The 22360-nt window shown below is 49.6% G+C and overlaps 1 protein-coding gene and 1 non-coding gene across 2 annotated transcripts; one reads left to right on the top strand and one right to left on the bottom strand.

Moving 5' to 3' along the window:
• Positions 1–2483: 2483 nt before the first annotated feature.
• On the bottom strand, positions 2484–19607 carry RD3 (RD3 regulator of GUCY2D). The gene is made up of 3 exons (XM_019976061.2): positions 19074–19607; positions 7440–7921; positions 2484–6016 (listed from the first exon to the last, which is right to left on the bottom strand). Exons 2-3 carry the CDS (start codon positions 7733–7735, stop codon positions 5725–5727), a joined length of 588 nt encoding a protein of 195 aa, XP_019831620.2. The 5' UTR covers positions 7736–7921; positions 19074–19607; the 3' UTR covers positions 2484–5724.
• Positions 15829–15901, top strand: TRNAF-GAA (transfer RNA phenylalanine (anticodon GAA)). Its single transcript has one exon. It is a non-coding gene; the product is annotated as a tRNA-Phe (tRNA).
• Positions 19608–22360: the final 2753 nt, after the last annotated feature.

The following is a 22360-nucleotide window of genomic DNA, read 5'->3' as shown; positions in this document are numbered from 1 at the left end:
CCTTGGCCAGCTGCCTCATGGTCAAGACACTAGGCACAAGAAGGGAAGAAAGGGTGAGTAGTGTCTCTCCCACCACCCTTCCACACAGTGGATTCTAACTCTTTGTTTCTCTGTCACCCTGTCTCTCTGTGTCTCTCTCATACAACCTCATGAATAGTTTCTACAACAGACACCAGATAATTGTCATCCTACATGATTATATTCTTTCCGGTTGGTAAGAAACAGCACTGATTCCATCATCTTCTGCATCTTTCCAGCTGCAATAAAATGGTACTTGCAGCACTCTCTACAAGAGACATCTCATCTCACCTCCAAGTATCTCCTGACACTACTAAGCAAAGATGAGAGACATCTATGTGATAAGCAACCTTGCAACCATCCGTCTCAAACATAAGATAACACATGGTCTTAGTAATAACAATTGCTCCAAAGTGCCTCCATCTCCTGTTAAGATGAAACCATTCAGGCATGTGGTAGATTCAGATAGATTCAAGATGTGACAACAGAAAATGTCCTGAGACCCCCAGAAAGAGTAACCTAACAACAGTCAGGGTTCACAGCCCTGGCTGCGTGATGGAATCACCTGGAGAGCTTTAGATGGACGCCTGGGTCTCACCCCGAATTCCTGATTTACTTGCCTTGGAGGGCAGCTGCTGCCAGAATATTTAAAAGCTTTTGCAGTGGGCTAATGTGCAGCCAAGCTTGAGAACCAGAGATCTAGATGAATAGGGAAATAGGGCTCAGGAACAATGATTAAAGGGCCGGGTCTGGTTATTTCAGAGGAAGGACGATGACAACTGCTCCTCGGTGTGTGTTCCATCAACTGTCTGGAATCTGTGCTCACTGAAGGGAGGACTGTCATGAGCAACTGGCAGATCTTACGTTTGAAAGTTCTTTTATAGTTGGCAAAGTATTTGATCTTATTTTAACCTCGCCACAATTCTGGGAAGCAGACAGGACAACATTCTTAGATGAGAAACAAGAGCCTCAGAGAGCTGAGGGATTTGCAAAGACATAAATGGGAGAATCACTTTGGGAGAAACATCATCCAGTTTCCAGCAGCCCAAAAGTCCCAACGAGTTCATTTGCACTATCAAATGCCTTTGTCCTCTCTGAGGCAGAGCAAAATCTGTTCATGGGTAAAAGGTAGGAAATCTTATTTTAAGAAGAGATGAAGTGACGGAGAGAAAACCAACCAAAATGGAAAGTTCCTCAGAAGGCAGATTAACAAGGAGCTATCTTCCTACTAGGGACAAAGAGCAGTGGTTATTGTTTTATTTTCTCCTGTGTATATAGGGCAAAAGATTGATATGGCAACAGAAGGTTAGATAATTGAAGGAACATTCTAGTTTTCTCATCCATAATACCATCAGCTGGAGCTAGGCGCACATAGGATCTGTAATCCTGAGAACTCTGGCTTCCATTCCAGGCGGGCCACTTGCCTGTAACCTGCGACAAAATATAACGCTCTTCCTCTCAGGGTCACAGACAAATGAGATAAGGTGGGTGAATGGTAAAGGTAAACCATTCAAAGCTTAATAGTAGTAGTGGTGTTAGTCGCTCAGTCGTGTCTGTTTGCGATACCATGGACTGTACCCACCAGGTTCCTCTGTTCATGGGATTCTCCAGGCAAGAATACTGGATAGGTTGCCATTCCCTTCTCCAGGGGATCTTCCCGACCCTGGGATGGAACGTGGGTCTCCTGTGTTTCAGGCAGATTCTTTACCATCTGAGCTACAGGGAAGCCCTGGATTAACCTTTGGAATTTTCTTGATGAAGAAGCCATTTCTACTCATAGCAATATTGTTGGGCTGGCTCATTTGGGTAAAGATGTATTTCTCACATCCATGAAGCCACATGTTGGAACAGCTTCTTTGCCTGCTGGCTTGATTTCTTTTCTACCCAGGAAAGGCTGACCTCGATCCACGCTGCCCTGTGTTCCAGATCCTGGATACTTTATGAGAGCCTCTCAGAGGCCCCCGGCTCCCTACCAGCAAGCCCAAGCCGAAAGCAGTTCTAAGCTGTTAGCCTCAGGATTCTGGCTAGGTGGAGAGGAATGGCTTGTTCCTGGAGTGGAATCCTCCCCGCACCGAATGCTAGCTGGGAGGGGAGACGGCTGGAGGACTGCCAACTGCTGGGCTCTGGGAATGCTGCATTTGTTCCAGCAAGGGAACTGGAACTGGAATGCAACACAATCAGATGTGCTAGAGAACACTCCCCAACTTTGGTCAGCTCGTGAATGCCTTTCTTTGTAAAAAAAAAAAAACGCTTGGACATTTTTTAGAAACTTTAAAAAATAATCTTGCTATTTCTGCCTTGATTATGATAAAGTCATGGTTTTTATTTTTAGATTAGCATCTTAATATAATAAGGCAAACTTAATATAATATGTAATAATACTCATAAGGAAACAGATGCCAGTTTCTCTATTTAACAAATGATGCAAGGTGTTAAACTGATTTTAAATAACTGTCTAAAAATGATTTGTCATTTAGGTTGAATGAATTTTCAAATAACATACTGTGTTTTGTTAGAGAAACACATGAATATAAGACAGACTGACAATATTTAGCTATACAAGAATTTATTAAATAAATATACAAATAGTTCTTTATCCTGAAAAAAAAAAATGACAGACTGAATTTCACTATGTGTTGATGGCATCAAAAGATAGTTTTTTCATTACCTACTATTAGAATTCTTGAGATTTCCCTCAAGTTATTTTGACAAATTTTAGTGTTTTGTTTCTAAATGGCAAGAAAAGAGGATAAGGTTTACAGTTGCCATTTGCATGAATGTCTCAAAAAATAAGATACATAAATGTGAAGAGTATTTTCACCAAATGAAAGTCAAATTACTTTTGACAAATAATTGTCATTATTATTTTTGATGTTATTTTTCAAGATATTAGAAAATCTTGGTTGCTCTGGAAGAACTTTAATCAGAAGAATAAAACAGTATCTGAGTAAAGAGCATCCGTAGGCTAATTTGCAGAATTGTTATCATTTATGTGCCGTCATTAACTTACCACACACTAACACTCATGTTTCATAAGCACTCTTTTTAACCAACACTTTATTGTGGAATTAAATAAACACTATATGACCAAGAATAAAACAAATCAGATCCTCATTCAAAGAAATAAACTGCAAAGATCATTGGTTGGGAAAAGCTAGAGAAATTTCAATGTGGTTTGGGCATTAGATAATACTAAAGAATTACTGTTAATCTGGGGAAGGGTGATAGTATTCTACTGTAGTTACACAGGAAATTTTCTTATTCCTTTGCAGTGCATCCTGAAGTATTCAGGGGTAAAATATTATGATGTCTAGGATTTACTTTTAAATACTTCACCAAAAAGTAGAAAAGCAAATATGGCAACATGTTATTAACTTTTAAGCCTTGGTGATGGGCATATGGAAACTCCATACACTTTCCTCTCTACATTTCTGTATCTGAAAATGTTCATAAGGCGCAACAAGTGAAAAACAGAAACAAACAGCTCAGCAAAAGAAAATGTTATCAGGAAGTGGTTCCCACACCCACTTGACTCCCTCTAGTGGCCAGTGGTGTTGAGCTGAATGCAAAGAAACTACCCAGTCTGGAGCAGACTCAACCCATCTCCTCCGGATACAACACTCAAAAGGAGATTCTCAAACTATTTTGTTCTTTCATTTGTTGTCACTGGGTTTATAAAACCAGAAATTTAGGTCTCACTACTCCATTTAATGACCTGAATCCAGAGGAGTAACTTATGGGTCTGAGTGCTGCCAGCTGGGACTTCCTCCAGTAGGTGACTGGGGTCTGAAGCTGGTGGGGGTCAGTCTGTCTTGATTGAGGTGGGCAGGAAGGGTTTTCATGAGAGGCCAAAATCTGTTTATACCAGTTGTTCTTGTTGTTATGATTAAAGTACACACAAAAAATAAAACGTAAGTGCAGAACTCCCATCAGACAACCCACACATGTCACCAAAAAAAGTGAACGCAGCTTCAGTCTACATTAAAAGTTTAGCAATTGAACGAACATCTTTATGTCTTAGAATATGTAAGATATTTTAGATGTGTATGTTTATTTAAGTGATTCTCAACTTTCACCAATCGTGTTCACAAGTCAATTAACTCTTTCATCCTATTAGCGTTGGATGAGAGGTTTTCCACCATCCTATAATTCTCTTGTCCAGATCTGAGTGAAAATATCCAAAACCAGATCATAAAAAGAACTTTTTTCCCACTAAGTGTGGTCAGGGAATATACAGATTTCCCCCCGCTGTTGAACTGTCTCCTTCTGGCATTTTATTTAGACCTGGGCTTCCCAGTTGGCACTAGTGGTAAAGAACCTGCCTACCATTACAGGAGACAAAAGAGACACAGGTTCAATCCCTGAGTCAGGCAGATCCCCTGTAGAAGTACATGGCAACGCACTCCAGTATTCTTGCCTGGAGAATCCCTTGGTCAGAGGAGCCTGGCAGGCTGCAGTCCATAAGGTGGCAGAGAGTCAGACACGACTGCAGTGACTTAGTGCACACAATATTAAAACCCACTTGGATTTTCTGAGCACACACTGGTAATTGGGGCCAGACATGTTCCCACCCATCCCCCACCCACCCAACTTCAGCCCAGAGTATGTGGGGAGGCTGCCTGGACTTCCACGTCTGCCACTGTTGATCCACACGCTGGATAATCATATGCCCATCACCAAGATCTAACTGGGATAGAAATGGAAGGACAGTGAAGCCTGTGGGGAGGTTCTGGAATATTTCACTTGGGTACCTTGAGGTCAGTTACAAGTCTGGACATCACTTCTCTGAAGAAAGTCAAAGAGCAGGCACAACCAGGTAGAGAAGGGACCCTGGAGTCAAACACCTGACTTTCTGGAGCAGCAAGTCCAAAGGCCCTGAAGCTTAGCTTCTGGAAGTTTCTGCTGGGGACTGGCCCCTCCCACATGATGACACTGTGGGGTGGGGTAATAGCAACCCACCTCTGCCCCCAGCTACTTCAGACCCCCATACCAGTGCCAAGGTAAAAGATGGGTCAGACCACAGGCAGGTGGAGATCAGCCCTTGGGCTTGTCGCATTATAGTCCAGGACTCACAGATTCAGGGGCAGAGATACCTGTGTAAGGGAACAAGCTCACGGCCCAAGGGGATCAGGCTGCAGTTAACGGTGGCAGAATCCCGCCCGCTTCTGAGCCTGTTTCCTCACTCACTAGTTGAGGAGAGTGGACCGGTGGTCCCTTCCAGCTCTGCCCACCCACCAGGCTGGGACCCACTGGCTGTGGTGGGGTGCACGACAGTCACCAGCAGAGAATAACCACCAGCCAACGCGTCATCCCTCATCACTATCCAGGGAGTGGGGGTGATGGGACATCCTTAAATTGGAGTGAGAACTCGTGACTTGGCAAAAGGCAGGGCCACTCTTCCATTCTAGACAGAAGCAGGAGATGGGGAAGAGGTGGTGGTCTGTCTGCTGAGACCCTCAAAAATCTCTGCGGGGCAGGGAAAGGGCTGCTCCAGCCGACTTGCGATCCCTGACTTTAGGCCTGGCGGTCAGTGGGAGAGGCCGGGCGGGGAGGGGTTGCTCTGTCTTACAGGCATATCTTGGGATGGGCAGTCATTTTGGCCCCACGTCGGGGTCGGGGCAGAGTGGGGAGGTTCCAGGACGCGGGATGGTCCAAGTCTATCACATCCTCCCAGAGGGGGCCCCGCCCCGGGCAGGGGAGGCAGGATCAGTCCTCCTTCCGTGCCCGGAACTCGGGCAAGCTCCAGGCCCGCGGCGGCGGCGTGTCCCGCTCCACGTCCTCGGAGATGGTGTGGATGTCGCTGGCAAAGGGGGCGATGCGCGCACGGCTCCTGAAGGTGGTCAGGGTGCCTCGGGGGGCCCGCAGGCTCCACTGGCGCGTCAGCCGTTGCGCCTCCTCCTCCTCCTCCATCCTCTCCAGGACCTCCTGCAGCACCGAGCGGAAGAGCCGGGACACCTCCTGCACCTCCGGCTCCTGCTCCGCCACCAGCTGCCGGAACCTGGGTGCGGGGGGCCGGAAGACAAGGCAGGGCTGCGGTGGGTGTGGCAGCGCGCGACCCCAAGGGCGTCCATGCGCGCCCCCCCCCCACCTCCACAGTGGGAAATTCCCAGCTTCTCCACTTGCCCACTTCTTCTGAGTCAGAAATCCACCCCACCTCCTAACGCTCCAGCCCATACTGAGGTCCACCTCTGCTACTCCTGGCCTCCATGAGACTCAGCTTCCACATCTGTAAACTGGGGTCACAGCTACTTTTTATTTATTTTTTTCTTTTGGTGAGATTAATGCACTAACACAGGGAAAGATACTGGTAGCTGCTTCGGGTTATCGATGTAGTGAGGGGAGCCCACTGGGGTTTTTCTGGCCTCACTGGCCCGCGTGATCTCCCTGAAATGTACATCCGATGGTTTCACCGCCCTGTGATGGTCCTTCCATAGCTCCCCGCTACCTCCTGGCTGAGGGTGCGAGCTGTTTGGTTCTGCTCATCAGTCTCCTGGTTACTTCCTGTCTGCGCTGCAGCCAGGAGTGCGGTTCCCCAGGGCCCCAGGTTCTCGGAGATTCCTGCGTATGTTCCCAAGCTGTTTCCTCTGTCTCCAAGGTCTCTGGCTTGGAGCTCCAGAAAGAACCACCGCTAGCAAGTTCATGTAATACCTGGTTTCTTGGTGTGACCCCGAACAGAACAAAGACTCTACATTTGCTAATAGTTTTTTTTTTTTTCCAGACCGTGGTTTCTATTGCAAATAAACGTGGGTCCTTTTCTGAAAAACACCTCAAAAGCTCACGTGTCTCTGGGAGCTGCCTCCTGCCTCCCTCAGCCTCTAGCACTGACCTGGCAACCATGGCCTCTTTCTTCCTCCTGCCTTGCTCCTTCTAACGGATCCCTGCTCATCCAGGCCCCGGGCTCCATTTCCGTGAGATTATTAGTTCCTGGGGCTCCAGGCCGCACACCTCCGGGAGCGGAGCATCCCTGCCCGGTGCCTTGAGGGGAGTTACCTGAGGATGTCTGGAGTTACCTGAGGATGGTGGGGAGTTACCTGAGGATGGTGGGAGTTACCTGAGTTACCTGAGGATGTCTAGAGTTACCTGAGGATGTCTGGAGTTACCTGAGGATGGTGGGGAGTTACCTGAGGATGGTGGGAGTTACCTGAGTTACCTGAGGATGTCTAGAGTTACCTGAGGATGTCTGGAGTTACCTGAGGATGGTGGGGAGTTACCTGAGGATGGTGGGGAGTTACCTGAGGATGGTGGGAGTTACCTGAGTTACCTGAGGATGTCTGGAGTTACCCGAGGATGGTGGGGAGTTACCTGAGTTACCTGAGGATGTCTGGAGTTGCCTGAGGGTGGTGGGAGTTCCCTGAGGACGGCGGGGAGTTACCTGAGTTACCTGAGGATGTCTGGAGTTGTCTGAGGATGTCTGGAGTTACCTGAGAATGGCGGGCCCACAGTAGGCCGGGTGGATCTTGGCGCAGACGTCCTCCAGCTGCAGCCTCTCGCCGGGGCTGAGGTCGTATGCGGGCCGCGGCGCGCTGGCCAGCCAGCTGTAGTCCACGCGGGTGCAGACCTTCCTCACCGCGTGGCTGCGCTCCCGCTGCTGCCGCTCAGCCTCGCGCATCTGCCCCGCCAGCTCCACCATGAGCGTCTCCAGCACCATCTCCGCCGGGCTCCGCGGCGACGGCCGTGGCGGCGCCTCGTTCCCCCGGAGCCACGGGAGCAGGGACATGGCCTCCAGGCCCTGCCGAGGCGGGGCAGGAGTGCGTCTTCCTCAGCCCCTCTGTCAGCCAAGGTGGGGAGAACGGGGTGAGGCGGGGAGAGCTGAGGCCCGAGTGAGAAGACCTCCCCCTTCACAGCTGGGCGGCCTCGGGTAAGACGTAAGACGCTTAACCTCTCTGAGCAATCGTTTCTAAGTCTGTAAGACAAAGTCGTGGTGTTGTGAGAAGCAGTTGTGAATTAACTTGGGAAGCTCCAAGCACCGCATAAAAGTAAGATAATCTCATGGCCATGAAAGTCTCTAAAGCGTCCAGATGATTGAGCTTCCAGATCCTTGGTCACTCCAAACAAAGATGGAAACATACTGTTAAAAATAAGGCAACAGGCCCCAAATGGAGTCCTTATGCTAACCCCCACGTCACCAAACCTAGACTTAGTTTCGCCTCTCACAGGAATCACTTGATCAGCACTAGTTAAGTAATCTGCCTGATAGCCCTCTGCCAGTGCCTAAAGGACAATAACTTTGCAGCAACCAATTTGCTTTTTTTGCTTTAACATCCTTGTTCCCGCTCCCTTCTGACTATAAAAGTGTTTCATTTGGTACAGCTCCTCAGAGCTCCTTGATATTTGCTAGATTTCAACAGACTTTTTTTGCTCAAATAAACTTTTAAAAAATTTTAATATGCCTCAGTTTACCTTTTAACAATGCTGTATGGCTGAGCATAATCTTATCCCTGTGGTTTAAAGGGAAATAAACACACACATTCAGAACAGATGTTTTCATAACAGGAAATGCCCCCAATCTGTTGCTGAAAAAAGCTGAAGATTGTATGGGACTGATATTGTCCTGTAAATGATACAACTTACCCACCATTCATTCACTTATTCATCATTCATCAGGCAGAAGCATTAATCAAGCACAGTGTACACATCTGCGGAGGAACACAAGCATGATAGCATGTCTGGACCCTGCCCTCCAGCAGATACAAGACTTGATGAGTAAAAGCCATAATTTAAGTGGAAAGAGGTAAATGTGACTGGTGAAGCATGGAGTCAGTACTGCTGGGGTAGGGATGGGGAAGGAGTGACTCTGGATGATGAAAGGGGTTTTGAAAAGCCTTGTGGATGAGAGAAGGCTGAATGGTGAGTGCAGCCTTAAGACACATGGACTGATGGAGCAGATATCCCAGATAGAAGATCCTGCCATGGTACAAGGTGAGATGTGTGCAAGAAGCATCAGGTGTGACAGGGGATCCTAATTCATCATATTCCCACAGGGTCTTGCTCAGTATAGGTTTGGTGAATGACTGAATGACTAGATGGATGGATAAGTGAATGATGGATGAACACGTGAATGAGTGAATGGACTGCCATCTCAGGCATGCCCTGCTGCCTGCTGGAAGTGGGTTCATGCCTCTGACAACAGTGAAGGTGAGCTCCATTCCTGGGCTAAAACCTGAACTGGGTCTTTGAGGAGGCTCGCTTCCCCTTCCTATGCCCTTCTCCCCTCCAAGGTGCTCCCCCTTGCATGCAGCAATGGTCTTATTCTTGCCTAGACCCTCTAGATGCAGACAAAAGAGGTTCAGTGAACTCACAAGAACATGGGGATGAGGCACGCGTCACCTCCTGAAGACTCACATCTTTTTTTTTAGGCAGCCTTCCTGCCACCCTGCACCAGAGAGGGTTGGCCCAAAGAAATGAATTGTTGATGTTGGGGAATCAAACACAAATAGGAAAATGATTGTGGGGTATCAGTAGCTTCTGGGAGTGGCACAAATCAAGCTTCCTATTTGCCCATGCAGAAAACAACGACTTCTCTTAGCAATTAGGAAATATAGTAGTGTTCATCCTCCACTTAGTCTGAGTGTATCACCATCATGGAGGCCTCAGATTACATATCCTGATGCCTTTCTGGGAGCCTGGGAGGGAAGAAGAGACCATCAGACTGTGCTATTGGGATCAGGGGCAGTTAGCACTTTTTCTTCTTGGTCTTCACTGCTTTATATGTCCAGAATCATGTAGTTGGGCAATAGTGTGGGGAAGGGGCTGAGAGATGGGGGTGGGTTCTGCTCTGTCCTGAGAGCCCTGAGGCCCCAGGAATCTCTCTGCCAGGGGATCTGATCAGTCAGGCAGAGATGTTGTAACTGAATGTGTAATTTTTTCCTGGAGTGCTTGTGTTTTTTTAAAAGAACACAAGACTTCCCTGATGGTCCAGTGATTAAGAGGCTGCGCCTTCACTGCAGGGGGCATAGCTTTGATCCCTGGTTGGGAGGATCCTGAGATATACTAAATATGGACTCTGAACCAGGCAAACCAAAATGACTGGCCAAAGGAAACTTGGAAGAAATGCCCCATAAAAGTAGTTGAAACTACCACAAGGGTGCGCCTCAGTGACTCTCTCTGAGTCTGTGTCTATACATATGTACTATACTCTTTTCCTCCTAATAAATACTTATTTCACTACTTTCCATCTTGGAGGGAGTTCTTTTCTGCAAAGCTGAAGAACCACGGCCTTGTCACTGACCACTAGTCTAGTGGCTAGAATTCGGTGCTTTCATGTCTGTGGCCTGACTTCAGTCTCTGGCCAGGAGCCGAAGGCTTGCTTCAAGTCACTGCAGGCCGAGGCCACCTGAGATCAATTAGATACCATAACACCATGCATGGGGTCTCTGAGCTGTATAAGGACCTGTCTTCCCCCATCCCCCCAAAATGTCACTGGCCTCAAAATATAAGTAGAGATCTACAAAATTGAAATTAATAAAAATTTCAAATTTAAGTAATGAAACTCCTTTCTACATTTTTATTAAAAAATAATTATAATGTGAATTCATTTGATGATATTTGAGGTGATGTGGAGCGAGGCCTTCAATAGCAAAGGGGTCTAGATTGAAGATCTTTGCATCATCCTAGATTTAAACCCTGGGGTGCTTAAAGGCTTTCAACAATTCCTGATTATCCTCCAGATTAGATTCAGACCCCTTAAGTGGCTTCAAGACCCTTTATCATGTGGCTCCTGTTTACATCTTCAGCTTCATGACTCACCAAACCTCTCCTTACCCCTATGCTCCCCTAACACCCTCCCCAACCCCACCCTCCATTCCCTGAATGCACCCTGCTGCCTCTTGCTTTTAGGGCTTTGCACATCCTCAATTCCTGAATGAGCCCCACCTCAGCTCTTAGCTCATACTCTGTTTCCTTTAGGAGCCTTCCCCATCCTCCCTGACCAGGCTCCCAGGTAATCTGTGCTTACCCCATCATGGCATAGTCCAACATGGCACAGCGAACCATGATGGCCTGTGTGTCCCTCTCCAGCCAGAGCGAGGACCCAGGTCTTGAGCATCATCCTACCCAGGCCCCAGAGCCAGGCACAAGGTCTGGCCTGTAGCAAGTGTTCAGTGTGTGCTCAGTCGCTTCGGTCCTTTTCTACTCTTTGCAGCTCCATGGACTGGAGCCTGCCGGGCTCCTCTGTCCTTGGAATTCTCCAGGCAGGAATACTGGAGTGGGTTGCCATGTCCTCCTCCAGGGGATCTTCTTGACCCAGGGATCGAACCCACGTCTCCTGCATTAGCAGGTGGGTTCTTTGCCACTAGCAGCACCTGGGAAGCCCAGTGTTCAGCAGACATCCATAATAAATGGAGTGACACTTGCTTTCTAACTTGTTTGAATAAATACCAGAGTAATGGATAGAGTTGCCCTGTGGGGCTTTAGTCCTTGCTGTGGGGGTGTGTGTGTGTGTGTGTGTGTGTGTGTGTGGGTGTGTGTGTAGCTGGGCTAGAAATCTACCTAGACAATCCCTTCCCATTCCAAAATTTCTCCCCCTTCCTAAGGCCCATTTTGAAGGATTCATTTTTGGGTCAAGCACTGCCCTCCTTAAGGGCATTTTTTTTCTTCTTAGTCTGGAATTACATTTAAGTTGAAAGGAGAATGGTTTGGTCTTGGAAGGTCTTCCTGCAGCAGGGAGAAACATACAGAAAGAGGAGGTGAGAAAACCCTGGAGATAACTTATGTCTCCAGGAAAACTGACCTCTTAACATCTACTCCAGGCCTGGTAAGGGCACCAGGCTTGAGCAGTAGGCCCATGGCTCCCATGTGCCAGGGCCTTGGGGCAGTGCTGCAGATAGAGGCTTGCATACCATATGTTTAAATATTCACAAATTACAAATTAAGCTAATGAACTATTCAATAAAATACGTTCTCTTTCTTCCTTGTCAAATAAACCTTCATAACAACTGGGAGGGTCTGATTCAAGCTGAGAATTCTTGGACTCTGTGGAGTTCTTTGCTGGTACGTGGAGATGTGGGTTGAGCCAGTTCTTGGCCCTTAGCCGGTCCCCTCTTTCTAGTCTCAGCCCAAGGGGCCTTGCAGACATGCAGGGAGATGCCAAGCTTCATGTCCAGGCCCACCCACATCCCTGCCAACAGGGCCTCTTAGCCTCCCTCAGACCTAAGGTTGCTCCCACGATGATGTTGCTCCCACCAGGGAGGGGTCCTGCTCCAGCTCTGGAAGTGGGCGGGTGACTGTCCAGGCAAGGATTTCTGGATCTCAGCACCCAAGGCCTGACCTGGAGGGGATGTGACCTCAGGGTGGGCACATCTCTGGACTCCCCCAGACTCCTTGCCCTGGGTTGGGGAAGCCAGAGTGCAGACCAGGATGGGGCGGGTGCCCTCTTCCCGGGTGGAAGCCTGACTCGAGTTGGCTGCCAGAGATGGGGTGCTCAGCCCACGGCAGATGGCAGAGCCTGGGCGGGGATCCCGCCTGAGTCCCAGGCTCGGTGGGCTCTCAGGTTCTCTGGCCCAGGGGCTGGGCTCTCAGAGGGTGGAGAGGGGTGGGGTGTTTTGAATTTTCTCCTCCTCCCAATCCCTGCCTCCCAGCCCAGGCTGGAGGCTGTAACAGAGACAAGACTTCTGCCGGAGCTATATCTGTCACTGGTGCCAGCTGTTCTCCTGGAGGCTCTCCAACAGGTCTGATTAAGCTCTTAAGGGCAGAGGAGAGAGGGAGGGGGAGATGGAGGGAAGGAGGGAAGACATAAGGGAGAGGTGGAGAGGTAGAGGGAAGGAGGGAATGCAGAAACAGAGAGGCAGGCAGACTAGACAATGCCAGAGGTGGCTGGTTGGCTTATCCCCGGGCCTCCCCGTGACCTGAGTCTGTGTTGGGAAGCACATGATGGCAGGTTGTGGTCTGATTAAGACTAAAGACACCCAGAAGGTTCATCAGAACTGCTGTTAGGTGGTCTTGCCCAGTTGGATTCTGCCCCTCCCTTGCGTTGGATTAACCCACATGGCAGAGCCAAACTCCCAGCTAAAGCCCTCGCTCCCGCTCAAATCCTGCCAAGTGATTCCAGAACCTTCCCATGAGGAATATCTGCTTGCTGTTCAGGGAACAGCACCTGCAATTTGCATCCAACACACAAGCATTGTTTGAATCTGTGTTTTTAAAACATTAGGACATCTGGGAAAATCTGAGTGTGAGCTGTATGTTAGGGAATGGGTGTTGCTTTTCTAGGGTATAAAAATGATAATTAGCCCCTCAGCTTCCCAGACTCTCATGCAGTTGGTTGTAAATTCTTCCAGGAGCTGTTTTACTGTCTACTTTTCAGAATTAAAAAAAAAAAAAAAATCAAAAACTTAAAAAAGCAAAAGTTTCAAAAAGCAAAATGCAGAGGGAGGAACAGTGACAGATATTTTTTTGGTAATTATGCTTTTTTTTTTAATTTTTAGAACTTATCCGTTTTTACTGTGGGTCAGCTGTTGATATTTCATCAGGATAACCATTTCTTTGCTGAGTTCAGGTGACAGAGGAAGAGACACACCCTCAAAACACACACAAAACAAAACCACAGAATCATCATTAACCTAACTTTCTATACAGTGTCTCAGTTTCCCGTAACTTTGCACACAAGCTTCTGTGTTGAGTTGAATTGTACCTGCTTTTTGTATTTGGAGAGAGTGTGACTATTGAACTTGAAACCTTTTATTCCGGGCATCTTGGTAGTTTCTGGTGGGATTAAGCGGGTGAGAGGGAAGAAGGGAGTTGAGGGGCTCCTACCCTTCAGAACATGAAGTTTCTCCCACTGCTCCTCTCCAGAGGTCTCCCAGTGCCAGACCTAAAGGTTTTTCCTACAGTGATCCTCTGATTATTTTTACTTCCCCTTGACCCATATGTTTTAACAGAACTTTTAAAAAACGACACTTATTAAGAAATGTGTTTGCCCTGTTTTGTTTTTGTTTTGTTTTCAATAAATGACATGGCACCTCCTAGCAGGAAGGGAACTGCTACTGCTAAGTCACTTCAGTCGTGTCCGACTCTGTGCGACCCCATAGACGGCAGCCCACCAGGTTCCCCCGTCCCTGGAATTCTCCAGGCAAGAACACTGGAGTGGGTTGCCATTTCCTTCTCCAATGCATGAAACTGAAAAGTGAAAGTGAAGTCGCTCAGTCGTGTCCGACTCTTAGCGACCCCATGGACTGCAGCCTACCAGGCTCCTCTGCCCATGGGATTTTCCAGGCAAGAGTACTGGAGCGGGGTGCCATTGCCTTCTCCGGCAGGAAGGGGAAAAAAATGGTAATTATGGTTCTAGGGGAATCTTGACAAATAGTGCAATCTTGGGAGGCAATGCTGGAGTGTTCCTGGCTGAGTGTCAACGATTGTCTACAAGGTCTCACATTCCAGTCGTTCAGATGATGCCACATGTCCAGGTACACACGTGCATTCAGGTAGGGTAAAATACTAACAATCACTTTGTCCAGGGGGAATTTATGACTGTTTTTTTGCACTATTATTCCAATTTTATTGCGTGTTTGAGCGATTTATAATTTACAAGTTGGAATACATCTGGCTCAAAGCTCACTTCTTGCAGGAAGCCTTCTCAGTCTATTCTATCTAGCGGCTGACTTGCCCCTCAGCACCTCTGCCCACAGTTTAGACCTGACTCGTGAGTAGTGCTGTGGTGTTTCTCCACAGTTGGGGGTGGTGGTGAGGTAGTGAACGGTGGCGTGTGCTGGGAGGCTCTGGGTGGGCGAGACCAAAGCCCAGGCCTGAATTCTGATTCATGACGAGCTCGAGACTCAGTAAACACGGGTGGGGGTGTGTGCAGTGTACCTGTCCCGGTGCAGGTCTGGGGCTCCCTCCAGGAGCGTGCATTCAAGGCAGGAGTGAGCCCAAGGAGACAAGCCATCTCTGTGCTGTCTGGAAGGGTGCTGCCATCCAGTAGGGGACAGGCCACTGCCCTTTGGTTCCTCACCAGCTCAGGTGAGGCAGGCTGGTGTAGTGAGGAGAGCCAAGGTTTTAGCAGAGAAATCCTAAATTCAACTCCTATGCCCTTCCGCTCCCACTCTGTACTGCCTTCCCAAGTTGCCTTCATTGCTCCAAGTTTCCCCATCTGTAAGATGGGGTAATAAGGTACCTACTTCAAGTTACTATGAAGACTAAATAAGGTAATGTGGACTTCCCTGGTGATACAGTGGATAAGAACCTGCCTGCCAAGACAGGGGACGTGTGTTCCATCCCTGGTCCAGGAAGATTCCACATGCCTTGGAGCAACTAAGCCCGTGTGCTACAACTGCTGAGGCTCACACACCTAGAACTCAGGCTCAGCGACAAGAGAAGCCACTGCAGTGAGAAGCCCCCACCGTGAAGGTAGCCCCCGCTCGGCACAACTGGAGAAAGCCTGCGTGCAACAATAAAGGCCCAGTGCCGTCGAAAATAAATGTAAAAGTTCTCACAACCAATCAAAAAAGGCAAGGTAATGTCCCTTTAAGTGCTTTGTAAACTAACAAGAAGTTGGTTGGTCTGCGTCTATGACTGTCTCTTGGTGCAAGGGCTTCAGGAGAATTCAGAGTTTTAAAACTTGGATAGGAAAAAAAATATCTTTATCTCCTCTATCTTTAACTGAAATGTGATATTTTTGTCAGTTATGAATACTGGCCCCCGAGTACGGCAGTGTCAGTACACCTGTGGCGGTTTTATCTCCCTCAGAGGTCAGATTCTTTTTTCATAATACTTTAAAGTTGTTATTCTTGAAATATGGTTTGTGCTCGTCAGGGCTGTGAAATCATACTCATTAGCCCTGCCACTAGAGTTTACTATTTTACGTGTGGCTACAGGGCTTCCCTGATAGCTCAGTTGGTAAAGAATCTGCCTGAAATGCAGGAGACCCAGGTTTGATTCCTGGGTCAGGAAGATCTGCGGGAGAAGGGATAGGCTACCCACTCCAGTTATCTGTGGGCTTCCCTGGTGGCTCAGCTGGTAAAGAATCCACCCACAATGCAGGAGACCTGGGTTCAATCCCTGGGTTGGGAAGATGCCCTGGAGAAAGGAAAGGCTACCTACTCCAGTATTCTGGCCTGAAGAATTCCATGGACTGTATAGATCATGGAGTTGCAAAGAGTCAGACATGACTGAGTGACTTTCACAGAGGCACATATATTACTGTATCTCAAATTGCTTAAAAATATTTCAATAGGAGTCCAGTTTCAGGGAAAAAATGTTCAATAGCTGCCTTTCAATACAGTGGTTTCTTTTGTAATTGCAAGAATTTAATTGTATGCATTGAGGAACATTTCACTGAGAATGTACCCACAGGCTTCACACACTTCCAAAGGGTCAAGGACCCTTGGCTTGGGGCAAACCTGACCCCAGTCCAGCTCCTGACTTGCTGGGCCTTGGCACTGGGAGAGCTGTTGAAGGGAGAACTCAGGGGTGGAGTCTCGTGTCCCAGCAACCTCTCACCTGTTCTGGGGCTGTGCTCCCCAAGTCCTTTGTCTTCCATTCTCTGCTCTTCCTTTCCCTTCCTTTCTGCTTCATTATCCTCCCACCTCACAAGCTCTGAGCCTTCCCTTCAGCCTATTTTTGAACATCCCTGAGGATAATGTCTTTTCCGTGGCTCCCTGGGTGACACTGGCACCAGCTGTAGCTTGTTGATACGCTGGAGAAAGGAGCCCCATCCCTCGAGGGCAGGAGGAGTCTGGTTCCTGGCAGTTAGCACAGGAGGGGACCAGGGGTGTCTCTGAGGTGGGAACAATGCAGGGTGTGCCTGTGGAACAGGGAACAAGGCTCTGACCCACCCTCGCCCCCCACCAGAGGTGTAGAGACCATCTGCCTCTGGTGGGGACCGAGGCCTCCAGGCTCTCACCATCCAGGGAAGGACCGTGCACTTTCTGCCGGGAAGCTGTTTTCTCTGGACAAAACTGCCCACCCAGTCCTGTCTCTAAAGCTGGCCCTAACAGCTGAGCCAGGCGTCTGCAGGCTGGGGCAGGGGCTGCCCTGTGCGCCCCTCAAAACCCATGAGCCCAGAGCAGCAGCTCTGGAGTGTAGGCCGCGAGGATCTGTGGAAGCCGGCCCCGAGGGCGGGGCAGAGGCCTCCAAGAAGCACGTGCAGAGAATCTGTGTTCCCTCTGCCGACCCACCTTCCTCCCAGCCTTATTTTTGCCAAGACCAACTTCACAGAGTACAAATTACCTTATTTCTCTTTGGCGTCATAGAAAAATAGCCTGTAATCCACCAAGCCAGGCGGGACTTAGCCAGTCCTGTGGGCCTCTGCCCACCCGAGAAACATCTGCTCATCTTTTAAGATGCTGCAGCCTGCCTCTCACTGCCCTGCAGAGGCTAGCAGATCTCTCATCGCAGCATCTCTAACAAATATACATCTCTCTTCTTTGGTTGTATTTCTCGTTCCCTGACTCGGCTATGAGCTCTATGAGGAGAAGAGCTGTGTCTGTTGAGACTTCTGGGAGGCAGTAGGCCCTAATGAGTGGTTTCTGAGTGAATGAATGAACGAATGAAGAAATGAGGCAGTCAGTCCTCCTCAGACTGAGGCAGGAGTGGAAACAGGAGAGGGATGAGTGCTCAGGTCCAGCTCGCCCCTTGGAGGTCTTTGTCAGAGGGCAAACACCCTGGTCTCTTTCTGAGAGAAACTGCCCTGGTCTCTATCTGAGAGGATATGCCATCCATGGTCCTCATCTGAGGGGAGGGGCTCTGGTCTGCGTCTGAAGGGAGGGCTCTGGTCTCCATCTGAGGGGAGAAGACTTGGTCCTTTTCTGAGGAGAGACGCCATGCTCTCTCGGTCTTAGGGGAGGTTCCTGGACTCTGTCTGAGGGGAAAGCCCTGGTCTTTATATGATAGTAGCACCCTGGTCTTTGTCTGAGAGGAGATACCTTAGTCTTCTTCTGAGACAAGCTGTTGTGGTCTCTGTCTGAGAGGAGAATTCACAGTCCTTATCTGAGGGGAGACACTCTGAAGGGACAGTCTGAAGGGACAGTCCGGGCCTTTTTCTAAGAGAAGTCACTGTGGTCCCTTTCTGAGAGGAGATGCCCTGGTCTTTCTCTGAGACAAGTTGCCCTGATCTCTATCTGAAGGGAGAACCCAGGTCTTTTTCTGAGAGAAGTAACTCTGCTCCCTGGCTGAAGGGAGACGCCCTGGTCCCTGTCTTAGGAGAGAAGCCCTTTGCTTTTTCTGTGAAGAGTCACCCTGGTGACTGTCCCAGGGGAGACGCCCTGGGCACTGTCTTGGGGGACACTCTGCTCCCCAGACTCTGCCTGAGGGGAGGGCCCTGCTCTTTATATGATAGAAATCTCCCTCCAACTGATTCGTAGGAGAGGGCTGGTCCCATAGCGGATGCTCCTTCCCAAGCCTGATCCTGTCCCTGAAGCCCCATCCAGGCCTGTTCTCCCAAACATATCTTGGGGACTCACGGGCAGCTCTGCAGTCAAAGGAACTGAGGCCCAGACATCGCCCACATCACCTTGGTCACTGTCGTGTTCTGAGAGTCTGCTCTGAGCCTCACACTTTGTGGTTCTCAAGTCGCAGGCTCAAATCAAGGAGAGAAACTCTAATTTGCATTTCCCCTCGCTTCCCTCTTGAGCTTCTCTGGTGGCTCAAATAGTAAAGACTCTTCCTGCAATGCAGGAGATCCATTTGACCCCCTGAGTTGGGAAGATCCCACTCCAGCATTCTTGGCTGGAGAGTCCCATGGACAGAGGAGCCTGGTGGGCTACAGTCCAGGGGTTGCAGAGTCGGACACGACTGAGCAGCTGACACACTTGCTTCCCCCTAGGTGGATCATCTCCGTAAAGGCAGAAGGGAGAAGCCTTGGGCTGGGTCCTCCCTGACAGGCTTGCTGCCTCCAGAGTAGACAGAAGCCATGACTTCCTGTGAGTCTGTGAAGCAGGGACCAGGCCATGGCAAGGAGGATGCTGCAGAGTCTGCCGCCTCTTATGGGACAAAGACAGTCGGGGCCTCCCTGTGGCCGTCGGGGTCCTACACTCAGACAGCGCGGTGGACTGTCCCCATCTACCCAGCTCAGCTCAGCCGGCCACTGCTGTAACTTCTGTCCCCTGGAAAGGTGACCCTCTTACCTGGCTTTCTGAGGTCAGGCTCTGCGGAGGTGAAGGTCTCAGGGGGTCCTGATTCTGCTTCCCTGTCTGGGAGACGAGAGTGTCTGGATCCTTTCAGGGAAAGACAGAAAGTTCATCGGCCACGGGAGGACAGGGTCAAGGGAAACTACATCCAAACACCTCCCTCCTCTTCCTCTTGTGCTGCGGGCTGCCGCCTTGTGCTTCCTCCTCCTCTATCTCTCAGAAGTTGTGCTGAGAGAAAACAATGCTGATCAGAGGAGGGATCCACCCTGGGCTGGTGTTTGCAATATTTGTGTGTGTGTCTCCAGAGGCTGGAACCACACAGCTCCTCGGATGAACCCCAAGGCAGCCCAGCTCCTGATTGGTGGTTGCCGTGGAGACCTACCTAAGCCTCTTCCACCTGAGCTGTATTATCTGAAGAGGGAGTCTATCTGACCTGACAGTCACCTGAGAAGACCCAGGGGGTGAGAGCGGCCCGTGTCCAGATGGCCTTCTCCGCCCCGGCCTCCTCCAGCTGGCGCTCGGGATGGCACAAGCTGGGGAGCCAGGGCATGCTCGCTGCACCCTCTGTAGAGCCCTAGGAGGACCTGCTCAGAGCAGATGTCTCCAGCTACCAGCTGGATGGTTCCTGGCCAGAGCACACTCTTTCCACCCACTCCCTCTGAGGAGTGATTCAGGTGCCGAGGGCAGGAACTCTCACCTTTAATCACCACCCCTCACCTGCCCCACTCTTGGCTCATGAAAATTCTCTCCTTCCCTCAAGGCAAGCTCAAGTACACAGAGTTCTTCTTCTGATGCTCTGGAGGAGGGGCAAGGCTGAGGAAATAATCCCAGCAGAGGAGGGAGGGTAGACTGTGATTATTGACTTTGAGATGAGATGGGGGCTGGCAGGAGTGGGCCCGTTGCTATTCCTCCTGTTGCTATTCTCCCGAGTCCCACACTCACCCCTGGGCCTCCTGCCTGTCTCTGTGCCCTGCACACTGTCACATGCAGACTTTTCAAGCTATGGGCCCCGTGTGGGCCAGCCTGCCCCCATCAGAATTAGAAACCCATGCCGGCCCCTGTCCGGGGTGCCCTAGTGGGCACTAAGCTGCCTTGTAATAGATCTCAAGTGATGCCGTACCAGGTAGTACCAGGTGCCAGGCAGTAGAGTGACTTCTGGATATGTCTAGTCCTGAGTGTATTGAAAACAAAGCAGAAAGTGTCACCAAGAAGAAACCAAGCCATGCAGGATGAACCACCTCTCTCCACTCACCTGCCTGCCTGCGTGTTTTGTCTTTGTCCCTGAGTGCTAGGCCGCTTTGCTCTTCCTTTGTGGCTGGATGCATTAGATAGATCTGCCTTCCCCTCTCTTCAGTTGCTCAAGCAGGGCTCTGGAGTCAGGAGCTGGGTCATACACCTCTCTTGACCAGTTCACAGCACAACAGTCCCAGTGATGGGGAAGGTCCCTTGGGGATAGGACACTCCCACACTTTGAGGAGCTTAAGTTGACCTCCTCACACTCACAGATCCATGGTGGCCTCCACACCCAGGATAAGCCACAGCCAGAGCAACCTGGCGCAGGTAACCAGGAGTCCCCACCTCTGAACATACCACCACTATGCTGACACAAGGGCAAAAATTCCAAGGCGTTTCCATGCTGGTGGGGAGGGGACCAGCAGGATGAGAAGGCTCTGCTTTCTCTTTGGAAAAGTTGCTAGAAGCGGTAAGAAGAGGCCAGTGACTAAGTCACAAATTCGTTCATGCAGCACGGATGTCCAGAGCACTCTTCTGTGCAGCCAGGATACCAGATGCCGGCTGAGGGTTCACAATTCCCTTCCTCACCCCTCTCACTCCACACTTCCCAGCCAAGGCCCGTTGAGGCTGGGTCAGATGAAATTCTTGGTTAGGACTCTCCACGTCCACTGCTGAGGGCATGTGTTTAATCCCTAGTTGGGGAACTAAGATTCTTCAAGCCTTGAGGCACAGCCAAAAAAAAAAGAATTATTTAAAAGAAGAACATAGAATTCTTACAGGAGAGTGCAGAGCAGGGACAGAATTAGAGTTCGGCGCTAAATGCCTTTTTCTTCCTGCTGTGTAATCTTGGGTCAACTAAAGACCATTCTATTTGAATGAAAAAATTCATCCCATGGATTAGGCTTAAAACCTCACCCTCACACACACACACACACATATACACATGCACACAATTAATGTAATTGAGATCATCCCAGCTCTGAGCCATTAAAGGAAGATCCGTCTGCAGCATTGTGCTAAGGACTCCTGACCTGTGACGCTGGGGAACGCACACACAGATGACTAGTTTCTCAGCGTCCTCCCCTCCTGACACAGCTGGCCCCTTCCCTCTACTTTTCAGTGACATAGACACAGGCCCAGAGGAGGGGGGTTATGCTTTCCTAGTTCTGTCCCTCGCCCGCCGCCCTGACACCGTAACTCAAAGACAGCGTGGTGTTTGTGCCGACTGCTCATCTCTTTTCACCCGTTAGCCTGTGGAGGCTTTGTGATTATCCACACTGAGTGTGAGTTTGACTGGGGAGAGAAAGTGGTGGTGGTTTTTTTTCTCATTTGGCATCCCTCGAAGTCGCTGAAGTGTAGTTAAATATTCAGCAACCATTCAAATGGAGAAACACCAGCAGGGCTGTGACATTGCCTCACAGATGGCATTTGATTAATAAATTGGAGATGTGGAATTACAAAGCCATTGGGTGCAGGACTGGATTAAAACCTGCAAGGAGATTGGAGGAGAGCGCTGATCCCAGATGTCAGGCTGTGCCGTGGGCTGCTCTTCCCGTTCCCTCCTCCCTGGCTTCCTTCCAGGCAGTGGGCGCCAGTCCAAACCATTTCTATGCGCTCTGTCATGCATTGGGTTTTCAGAGCCAACAGAGGGATAAAAGTGACATAGTAGTCACAGGCACAGACCAGATGCACATTTACCTGTGCCTCCCTGGGAATGGCTACCCACTCCAGTATTCCTGCCTGGAGAATCCCATGGACAGAGGAGCCTGGCGGGCTACAGTCCATGGGGTCGCAGAGTTGGACACAACTGAACGGCTAACACTTTCTCTTTCCTCCCTCTGGGCAGCCCTCTTTCCACTCCTGTGGCCACATTTCCTTCTCCAGCCGGAGGAAGCATTGCGGATGACTGCAGGCAAATGAGAACCTCGCCTTCTCCCAGCTGGCTTGCTTAAGTCCCTGCTTCCTTACTCTCTCCTTCTTGCCCCTCTTCTCCATCTTGCCTCACACTGTTGTGTTTTTTTTTCCCTTAATCTGTATCATCTAACTATTTA

Source organism: Bos indicus, chromosome 16, assembly GCF_029378745.1.
Source record: "Bos indicus isolate NIAB-ARS_2022 breed Sahiwal x Tharparkar chromosome 16, NIAB-ARS_B.indTharparkar_mat_pri_1.0, whole genome shotgun sequence".
Classification (NCBI taxonomy): Eukaryota; Metazoa; Chordata; class Mammalia; order Artiodactyla; family Bovidae; genus Bos; species Bos indicus.
This window is presented reverse-complemented; position numbering and strand designations above follow the sequence as displayed.

Bases quoted from the DNA above. Each gene is read 5' to 3' on its own strand.
- RD3 (XM_019976061.2), bottom strand. From the start codon at position 7,735: ATGTCCCTGCTCCCGTGGCTCCGGGGGAACGAGGCGCCGCCACGGCCG. The intron at 6,017-7,439 runs GTAACTCCAGAC...CCCCGCACCCAG, and splicing joins TGTGGGCCCGCCATTCTCAG to GTTCCGGCAGCTGGTGGCGG.